The 10,098-nt window shown below is 49.1% G+C and overlaps 1 protein-coding gene across 3 annotated transcripts; it reads left to right on the top strand.

Annotated features, from left to right (window-relative positions):
* The first annotated feature begins 452 nt into the window (after nt 1-452).
* On the top strand, nt 453-7,975 carry STMN1 (stathmin 1). 3 transcript variants are annotated; one of them, XM_014572160.4, is made up of 5 exons: nt 453-562; nt 4,288-4,357; nt 5,343-5,515; nt 6,921-7,112; nt 7,499-7,975. In XM_014572160.4, exons 2-5 carry the CDS (start codon nt 4,345-4,347, stop codon nt 7,565-7,567), a joined length of 447 nt encoding a protein of 148 aa, XP_014427646.1. In that variant the 5' UTR covers nt 453-562; nt 4,288-4,344; the 3' UTR covers nt 7,568-7,975. The 3 variants fall into 3 exon arrangements, with proteins under 3 accessions (XP_014427646.1, XP_075765298.1, XP_075765299.1); XM_075909183.2 differs by lacking the exon at nt 453-562 and adding an exon at nt 1,412-1,551; XM_075909184.2 differs by lacking the exon at nt 453-562 and adding an exon at nt 2,371-2,469.
* Nucleotides 7,976-10,098: the final 2,123 nt, after the last annotated feature.

Below are 10,098 nucleotides of genomic sequence, written 5' to 3'. Positions count from 1 at the left end.
CAAGACTTCAGGTACAAAGCCTTTGAAACAAAGAGCTAGGCTCGCAACACATTAAGGCTGCTCTTCCCAGGTCATTTACCGCTCCTGCCTGTTGACTTTTGATGCAATTTAAATGAGTGGATCACAAAAATTACCGAGGGAATCAAATGGAAATAATTGTGAAAGAACACATGAAAACCCCAGCCCCTTCATTCAAAGTTCGCCCGGGAATTATGCTTAGTAATGCAATATCAGAACCAGAATTATTCATAATCTACCCCTGCCTAGCACAAAGGGGTGGGGGCTCTGAAGCAGTTCACAGGTGCGTGTGAAACGAGCCTTCTGGATGGGGGTTGAGGCTAGCGGCGAGGCTGCAGGGGCTTCCAGTGGAGCCGCTGCCCAGAGTAACGCTGTCTGTGACAAGCCTCAGTGGAAGGAGCACTCTGCTCTTTTCCCCCGTGATATCCCGCCCCCGGGCAGGCTGGGCTGTGGCGCTTGGGGGACGTCAGCAAGGCAGGCTGCGTCCCTTGGACCAAAGCTACAAGCTGCTCTCTGTTCTGCTGCCGCTCGGCACTTGCAGGCAGTAAGCTGGGGTGTTGTGTGTGTGTGTTGGGAGGGAGTTGGGGGTATGCTGGGTGTGTGTGTTGTGTGAGTTGGGAGGTAGGGGGTCTGTTGGGGGGTGTAGGGAGGGAATTGGGGTGATGGAAGTGTGTGACAGGAGGTTGGGGAGGTGTTGGGAGGGAGTTGGATGTTTGTGATGGGGTTGGGGGTGCTGGGTGTGTGTTGGGAGGGAGATGGGGGTGTTGTGTTTGTGATGGGGGTTGGGTGTGTTGGGGTGCTGGGTGTGTGTGTTGGGAGGGAGTTGGATGTTTGTGATGGGGTGGAGGTGCTGGGTGTGTTGGGAGGGAGTTGGGGGTGTTGTGTTTGTGATGGGGGTTGGGTGTGTTGGGGGGTGTTGTTTGTGTGATGGGGGGGTCACTCCGCTCTCTCTGCCCCGATCCGCTCGCACGGGAGGAACAGGCGCCGCTGTGGCCTGGCACGTGGAAGAATTAGCCCGCGCCTGGCCTCTCCCCGGGCGTGTCCCGGCGGCGCAGGAGCCGGCTCTGCGGAGGGGACCCAGCGCTGGGCCGAGCCCCTCGGGGCAGCCTCCGTCGCCCTGGCCCCTGCGGGCGGGCGGGGCACCGGCAAGAGACAAAGGGAGTCCCGCTCCCCCCTTGCACACGTGGGGCCGACGGGCAGGGCCGGGGGCGCGCGTCGCCGCGCGTGGGCGAGGGGAGGGGTAGACCCTGCCGTCCTGGCCCCCCCACCCCTGGCGCCCCCGGCAGCTTCGTCCGCGCCGGGCCCCCCCCGTCGACCCCCTCACGCCCCCTTTTGTGGACTACAGATCCCAGCGTGCACCAGGCGAAGGGGGCCCGTGAGTCCCCCCCCTTCAGCCCCTCCCGCGGGGCGGCACGTGCCGCCGCTCTCGGCCAATGGGGGAGGGGCGGGGCGGGTCACGTGCCATTGTTTGGCGCTTTTGTGCGCGGCAGGTCGGTTAAGAGCGGAGTGTGGCCAGCGGCGCGGACGGAGCAGGTGGGGAGCGAGCGGGGCAGGGGCGCGCGGGAGAGGCTCGGGGCGAAGCGGCGGGACGGGAGTGGCGCTCCGGGGAGGTGGCGGCCGGGGCCCGCGAGGGGCTTTGGGCGGGGGGGGAGTGAAGGCGCCGCTCCCCTGACAAAGGCGCCGGGGCTGCGGGAGACAATGGGCGGGGCGGGCTCCATTGTCTCCGCCGCGTGGGGCTCGGGCGGCGCCCGGCGGGAAGCGCCCCCCCCCCAGTCGGGAGGGGCCGTGGGGTCCGGCTCGGGCAGCGGCTGTTGTGCGCGCCCCCCGCCCTGCCGCTGACAGGACCCCGCCATTGTTCGCGGCGAAGGGGCGGCGCCCAGCGGGCGGGGCCGCGGCGCGGTGGCGGGCAAGGCACTGGCGGAACCGGGCCCCAGCTCGCGGGGCTGAGTGGGGGGGGGGGGGAAGAGCCTCCCCGGGGCACGCGGCTGGCGCCTCAGGACCGCGGAAGGCGGGAGCTGCTATGTGGTGAAACAGGCGGGAGGGGGTAGCTGGGGAGGGGGTGCCCAGGTGCCCGGATGATGCCGTTGGCCCCGCCCCCTCCCCGCAGCCCCTGCGCGCGCTCTCCAGCGGTTTGAATTCGGTGCGGTTCGAAACGCGCGTGCAGGGGGCGGGGCTTGCAGGGATCCCTGCGTCACGCTCGCTTCTGAGTGGCTGTGGGCGACTCCTGGCCCTGCCTCCCCACGCGCTGTGCCGTGCCCGCTTTCAGCCCCGCTCCGCCTGCGGGCTCTGGCCCTGCTCCTGCAGCTGGTGATCCGCTCCTCGTCTTCCCTCTTCGACAGGCCAGCCGCTCCTAGCCGTCTCGCTCGACCTGCGCAGCCCGCCCCGCTTCTGGGGTTTAGAACCCATCGCCCCTAATCTGGCAGTCCGCGCTCAGTGTTCAGTGATAATTCTGTACGTTTATGGCGCTCTTCATCCAGGGGCTTCTATATCGTCCCAAGCAAGAGTCTGCATCGGGAGTGGGAGTGGATCCGTGTCTGTGTCCTGAGACACTTGTTACCATAACTGGCCCCTCTCTAGTGGATTCTCTGGTTAGAATGCTGGGCTAGAACTCAAATTTGAGTCTGTTCCTGACTCTAATACTGCTCTGTTGGGTTCCTGGGTACATCATGCCCCCCATTAAATTGTGGATAATGGTACAGTCCATCTTGTAAAGTGCTTTGAGATCTATGGATGGAAAATGGCTTTAAGAGCCAAGTGTTACAAGATGGTTATTCTCCAAGAATGTTATAATACAGCTTGGTTTCTGTTCAGTAGATGTGTACCAGCCATAGCATGTAAATGAGGAAAATTTGGGCCTATCTGCAAAAGCACACCAAATGGTCTCAAGGGACAGCTGTCTTTGTTTCATTGTAGTTTTAAATGCTGTGTTGACTGAGTCTACATTGTCAGTGCGATTATCTGGGACTTTGAATAGGCTGTACTCCCGAATCCATTCACAGAAGCATAGAATGCTAAAACTGGAAGGAAATGCAAGGGGCTGTCCAGTCCCCTGCACTAATGGTAGAATCAAGCATCATCTAGACCAGGGTGGGCCACTTCATGTATTTTGGGAAGTTCTGATGGATTGGCTCCAGGCCCCTGGAAAGTCAGAACTGGGAGCTAGAAAGTGGCTCCAGGCCCCTGGAAAGGCAGAACTGGGAGCTAGAGAGATACTGTGTATATTTGTCAGTGTGACACAAGGTTGTGTGGCACAATATTTACAGTCACTATGTAGAGCAGAGAGTGTGTGCCATTGAGTCTGGGGGGGTGTGAGAGCGCTGGCTGCTGGAGAAATGTTAGGAACAATGCAAATGCCTCTTTGCAACACACTCATCTTGGTCACCATTTATATCTCAGACTGAAGCAACATTCCTATATGTTCCTCTTCCTGACCCCCTAGTCTGTAGAGATGGGGTATAGGGACTAGGAGAAGACACTGACATCGGCTTTTCACTCCTATTATCTTCTCCCTCTCATCCTGCACAGTAGGAAGGTTCTGGGTGCAGCTTAGTGCAAGATGGAGCGAGGAGGGGCAGTTGGACACATGGTGTAGCTGCTGCTGGCTGATTAGTAGAGTGCAAATACTTACAGCTGGGGGGGTTGGATTTTGCCCAGCATCTAGGCCATCCCTGACAAGTGTTTGCCTAACCAGCTATTAAACTTCAGTGATAGTGATTCCACAACATTGCTAGGCAGTTATTCCAGTGCTTAACCACCCTGACAGTTAGGAAGTATTTCTTAAAGTCCAACCCGAACCTCTTGCTGCAGTTTAAGCTCACAGCTTCTTGTCTCATCAGAGGAGAATGGTTGTTACAAAGAGAGAGGAAAAAATTAAAGTCCACTTCCTTAAGTCTATTGGGCCACCCTTGACATTTTAAAGTGTATTAACTTCCTCAGTTTGACTTTTTATTGAAAAAGCAGGATAAGTAGCCTCTTGTGGAGGCAAAGAAATTACTGGACTAAATACTTACTTTGTACTTCTAAATTGCAAAGGCCACAAAAAAGGGCTGAAAGTACTCCGAGCTCAACTGAGCCCCCGAGTCCCTGAAATAATGGAAACCTCTCCAATTGCCTAAATTTGCCACAAACAAATCAGAGTTCAAAGGGATCCCAAGGGTCGTTTTGTTGGTAATTAATGTCTCTTCAGTATTCAGTACAAAGTGATTTTAATGGGAGTTGCATTCTGCTGTGGTTGTTGACTCAAAGAATTAATGATTATTAATTACTTAGGGGTTCAACTGATCCGAGTCTTCCTGGAGCACGTTTCTGGTGCCTACCTTCTTAGTCATGGCTTCTTCTGGTATGTAATGTTAAGAACATTTTATTGAATATTCCTGTGTTAGATCTTTTTAGTAACTTGTAAATATTTTGAATGAAAGGGAAGTTCCTTTACCCCCTTTGAGCTTAAATAAGCAAAATACTATTCTCTCAGTGTAGGGGCTAGAAAACTAAATGTACGTGAAAAGCCTTGTCTGTTAGCAGATAATGTGTAGATGAACTGAAAGCCATCTGCTTTGATGAAAGTGACTATACAATGTGGATGTGATGCCTGAAGTCCTATAAGCAGATAAGTCAGTTCTGCAGGATTTTTAGGAGCCATTTGTGTGCTGTCCTGCTGAGTAAAACACTGCACTGGGACTTGGGAGATCAGGGTTCAATCCCTGACTTAACAACAGCTTTCTGTGGAACTTTGGGCAAGTTATTTCCCTCAGTTCTCCATTTACAAAATGAGGATATTTGCCTATCTAACTAGGGCAGTGGTCCCCAAACTTTAGAGGTGCCCGGGGGCGGGACCACTCATGTGCCGGGCGCCCAGGGGTGGGGGCTGCGGGTCCTGGGGCACGCCAGGGGCGGGGATGCCCTCGCACCCAGCGCCGGCATATGCCCCGGGGCCGCCCGAGCGCCTTGTGCCATGGACCCGGCGCCGCCGCCTGGGACCGGCGCCATGTGCCCTGGGGCTGGGGCCACCCAAGCGCTGCGCACCAGGCGCCGGTGTGTGTCTTGCGCTGGGGGCGGGGCCGGCCCAGGTTGTCGGCGGGCACACACAAATGCCCCGGCGGGCACCGCTTTGGGGAACACTGAACTAGGGTGTTGTGTGGAAGGGGCTATGTGAATTTAAAAACAAATGTGGTGTTGGTCTATGCTGCTGCTTTAAACAGGCTAAACTGTTAATTTTAAACTCTCCATTCGACAGCTGGATTATCTAAATCTAAGAATCCAGTGTAATGAAGTAAAAGTCATTGCTTAAACTGGCTCAAAATACCAGTGTCTTGTCATTCTCTTAGATATTCAGGTGAAGGAGCTGGAAAAGCGTGCCTCTGGGCAGGCATTTGAGCTGATACTCAGTCCTCGTTCAAAAGAAGCAGTCCCAGAATTTCCCCTCTCCCCTCCAAAGAAAAAGGATCTTTCATTGGAAGAAATTAAGAAGAAGTTGGAAGCTGCAGAAGAGAGACGCAAGGTAAATCCAAAGTAACAGCAACTAAAAAGGGCCAGTCAGGTAAAGCTCATTTGAAACATGCACAAACCTTTCTGATAAATATAAACTTGCAGGACTAAATCTTAATAGAAGCATTCATTTGGACAAACAGCTGGTTACCTACATTCCATCACTGCTGCAAAAGAGCAGAAGAATGTTTGCTTGTTAAATGGCTTGCAGTGAAACTTCTAAAGCTTACTCAATTGTGTTAAATATATTTTTTAGATCTCTCTTTTATTCCTAGAGACCTTTCAGGGCTGCCCTTCTCTCTCCCCCTCTGCTCCCTCCTCCCCTCACTTCCTTTTTTTGGGGGGGAGGGGGCAGAGGGGGAGAGAGAAGTGGCATTTAACTTGAGACCAACAAGTAGCATTCTTTTTATTAACTGACATGTTGTCTTCCCTATAGTTGTTGTGCTATCTTATACTTCACGGCTACGTCTACATTGGCAAGATTTTGCGTAAATACTCTTTAACGCAAGAGTTTTTGTGTTAGAGTATTTGCGCAAGAGCGTCTACACTGGCATGTGCTTTTGCGCAAAAGCATCCGTGCCAGTGTAGACGCTTTCTTGTGCAAGAAAGCTCTGGTGGCCATTTTAACCATCGGGTTTTCTTGCGCAAGAAATTCATGTTTCCTGTCTACACCGGCCTCTTGCGCAAGAGGGCTTCTTCCTGAGCGGGAGCATCATAGTTCTTGCGCAAGAAGCACTGATTTCTTGCGCAAGAAGCACTGATTTCTTACATTAGAATGTCAGTGTTCTTGCGCAAGAACTTGCAGCCAGTGTAGACAGGCCCATATGTAAAGTCTTAACTCCTCCCAGAAAAATCTGGTTATTAGAAAAATCAGAGTGTTATTCAGAGAAACACTCTGCTGTTGTGATACAGCTTTACATGTGTAATTATTATACATGCAAATTTTATAAATTAGGTCATACATGCAAAGGCTCTTAACACAAACATAACCTCTGATTTTTGTGTAGTAGTTATTGTCCATAGGTTCATGCAAAAACATAGTGACTTGAGGATAGAATAATCCATTCTACTTGGCAGCAGTATTCCCTTACACTAACTGCAAGAATTTCTTTTCTTGTGTACTCAGCTGTGATGGAATCTAGACAAGTAGAGACTGTACTAGGGATTTGTGCCTGATGCACATTAACAGGGCTCAACGAATAATGTAATCTACTTGCCTGTGACGAGTAGATTACAACCTGGAAGAGCGATCTGTGCATGTGCAGAGCTGCCTGGCTGGCGAGCAGGGCTCGCCGCCGCTTGGTGAGCCCTGCACATTAAGATACAATCTCAAATGCAATAGGCAGTAAAACTGGTTTACGTTGGAGACAACCTTGTCATCTGTCTTGTGTCTAAACATGCATGGTCTATCTTGTTAGTCTCATGAAGCAGAAGTCTTGAAGCAATTAGCTGAGAAACGAGAGCATGAAAAAGAAGTGCTTCAGAAAGCAATTGAAGAAAATAATAACTTCAGCAAAATGGCAGAAGAGAAGCTGACCCACAAAATGGAAGCTAACAAAGAAAACAGAGAGGCACAAATGGCTGCTAAACTGGAGCGCTTGAGGGAGAAAGTAGGTGCAGAGTTCCAATTGCCACTGGGGAAGAACTTTTGTATGTTTTGTATTAGTTACCCCACTCTGTCATTAATTGGTTAACTTTCTAAATAGACATCTGGGGGTATCTTTTGGTCAGTCGCCACACTAAGGATTATACAGCTTACATCCTTCAGACCTATAGTAATTCTGGGAGGAGGGACTGGAGGGAATTTATGCACTTTAGGAAAGAAAGCAAGTTAACAGATCTTCAAAACTCAGTGCTGCATGCTATAATTCATCTTGTCCATTGGGGTCAGATGTGAATGTTTGGCAGCTGAAGTGTAGACAGTGCTGCTACAAACCCAGAGTCTTAGTAGACTCGCTCAAACAACTAATCATTCAATTACCTTTCCTTTCTTCAGGACAAGCATATTGAAGAAGTACGGAAGAACAAAGAAGGCAAAGAACCTGGTGAGAATGAAAGTGACTGACTTCATTCTGGGAAATAACTTTCTTCCCCTCCCCTAAATATCCAAAGACTGTATTGGCCAGTGGGTTTTGTTGAATTTCTAGAAAACTGATGTAGAGCTGTATAGTTAGATCCAAACTGTACACTTGCTTTGGGGACTAAAGGGGAGATCTTGCGTGTTTCACTTTTTTTCTAAAGTGGTTGTCTTTCCAGTGTAGCTATCTTCTTGTTGCATCCTTTTCTACTCCAGTGCACTTGCTACTGGGCTGATGGCTAGTACTGTATAAGCTCTGTAAGACATGTTTGTGAAAGGAATATGTAGTAACAATTCCATGCTAAGTATCTGTTACACTTCAAAATCTGACTTTGTCCCAGTCTTATAAGATACTACTGTAACTGAGTGACTTAATAAAGCTGCACAGTGCTATTACCATAAGTGAATTATTTCTGGAACTAGTATGATACCAAAATTGAAACTTTTTTAATAGATGACTGAAATAAGACCACCTTTCAACGTTAGAGAGAACCCTGAAACAGCACTTTTTTCCTTTTCCTTACACTCAGCTCCTAGATATACTGTATGGCAGCCTTTTCCCTAGAGCTGTCTTCATTGTTTTAATCTTACAATAAGAGCCTTGTTGTGGCAGCTCAGCAGTTGTCAGCTGTTACTGTTCTTGTTTAAGCAATCCATAATCACCTCCCTCTGGATGTTGATACTCAACAAATATGTCCTTGTTACCCCATGACTAATCTGACTCTTTTTCTTTGTTTTAAAACAACTTTTCTGGAAACACTAAGTGAGCTATCTGTCACCATGCAGCTTTATGGAGAGACTTCAGTGGAAATAGTGACTTCAGACTTGAGACACTGTTCTTGCTGGGGTTATCTGCTTTCCTAACCTAATGGCAAAGAGGCTTAAATTTAAAGATGGGCATCTTATCAAGACTTCCAGTATTTGCTATGGTAAAGTGCAATCTATACCTCTTACCAGTTCAGAGGGGTCACACTTTGTGAGCAAAACATACTTATTCTAGCTAAAGCAGTAGTTGGTGCTTAAGGGGGAGTTTTTTTTTTTTCAAGGTACCAAGAACAGTTAAGCATCCAACTCCTATTGCTATCCTTGCAAAATAGTCTGAGTCTACTTCCTTAATTACTAAGTAATAGAGGTAGCTGTGTTAGTCTGATCTTACTGTTGGCTGATTAACTCAAGTCAAGCCAGTCTAATGGGAGAAAGATCATCACTGCACTTACTGACACTCAGCTCAGTAAGCTTTGTTCAAAGTGAAAGACTTGAGTGGTTCCCAACCTTTCCAGGTGGGGACCCATCTTGACAATTCAGGAAGACTTGGTGACCCAAGACAATTCAAACATGGGGGAGGAGCGGAGGCAGAGCCACCTGAGGAGACACTTGGTGACCCTTTTGAAATGTAATGGAGATCCATATTTGGGTCCCGACCCATAGGTTGGGAAAACCTGCTCTAGGAGGAGTCTTGTGACTGTAGGCTACAAGAGTCTGTTCACTGAGGTAAAGGAATAACTGCTAGTTGTCTAGGTAAATAGCTACTGGACCATATGATCTCTAAAAATGAATTCTACTCATGTCAAGCATAAACGGAAATCTTGTAACTTGGACTTCTGATATAATCTATTTCAGAGAACATTTGTAGCTAAATACAAAATACCACTTGAATGGCTTGAACACCCTAGCCTGTTGCCCCGGAAGCTTGTGTAAATCTTGGGGGAAGATGAGACCCTGGTATCATGTGAGGCACCTAATGGCTCAATTTCAGGAACACTGAAGACTAACTGCTCCTGACCAGCTAGCATTTTGAGTGGTCAGCACTTCTGAAACAGCTCTCAGACCTCAAAATTAGACACCTTTTCTTTTGTTGCCCTTCAGTTTTATTGCAACATTTACTTCAGTACAGCCCTACTTTATGGGAACACACATCATGGGGCAAATGATATCCTCAAAATAATGTACCATTCAGTTGAAAGTGACATTTGTGTAGTGATGAGAATTGCTGTTTATCAAGTGATGGCTGGCCCAGGGTTCTTTAGGGTTTTTTAATTGCTGACCTGAATTCCAGGATACTTCAGTTTTCTGGGAGTGGTTAATGTTTAAACCTTGTTTCTGTAGCTCCTTACAGAATATGTATGTGGACTGTCTGCTTGATGCTGTATAAATGCAGAACAAAAAGAGACCCTGGTCCATGACTGGAATTCCTAGCTGCTACCTGTTATACTAATAGTTATGTCAGAACTGATCAGCTCAAAAACCTATTCTGTATATTTAGCCCAAGTGGCAGGGTGCATCTACTCATTGGAGGAGGGACCAAATAATGGGGAGTCAGTAAAGATGCAGAGGGGAAGTGACTTAACTGAGATTATGTAACAGTCAAAAATGAACCCTAGGTCTGGCAATTACCAGTACAGTGCATCTCTCCTGAAAAGAATTGTTGGACTTACACTACTCTTGTGGGGAGAAAAAAGTGAGAGGATACCAAAGTATTCATCACATAGGTGACAAAATCAAGGGGAAAAGCTCAGCCT

The sequence above is a fragment of the Pelodiscus sinensis genome, chromosome 26 (genome assembly GCF_052426305.1).
Source record: "Pelodiscus sinensis isolate ZL-2025 chromosome 26, ASM5242630v1, whole genome shotgun sequence".
NCBI classification, from domain to species: Eukaryota; Metazoa; Chordata; order Testudines; family Trionychidae; genus Pelodiscus; species Pelodiscus sinensis.
The sequence above is the reverse complement of the archived record's forward strand: the minus strand, read 5'-3'. Positions and strand labels throughout refer to the sequence as shown.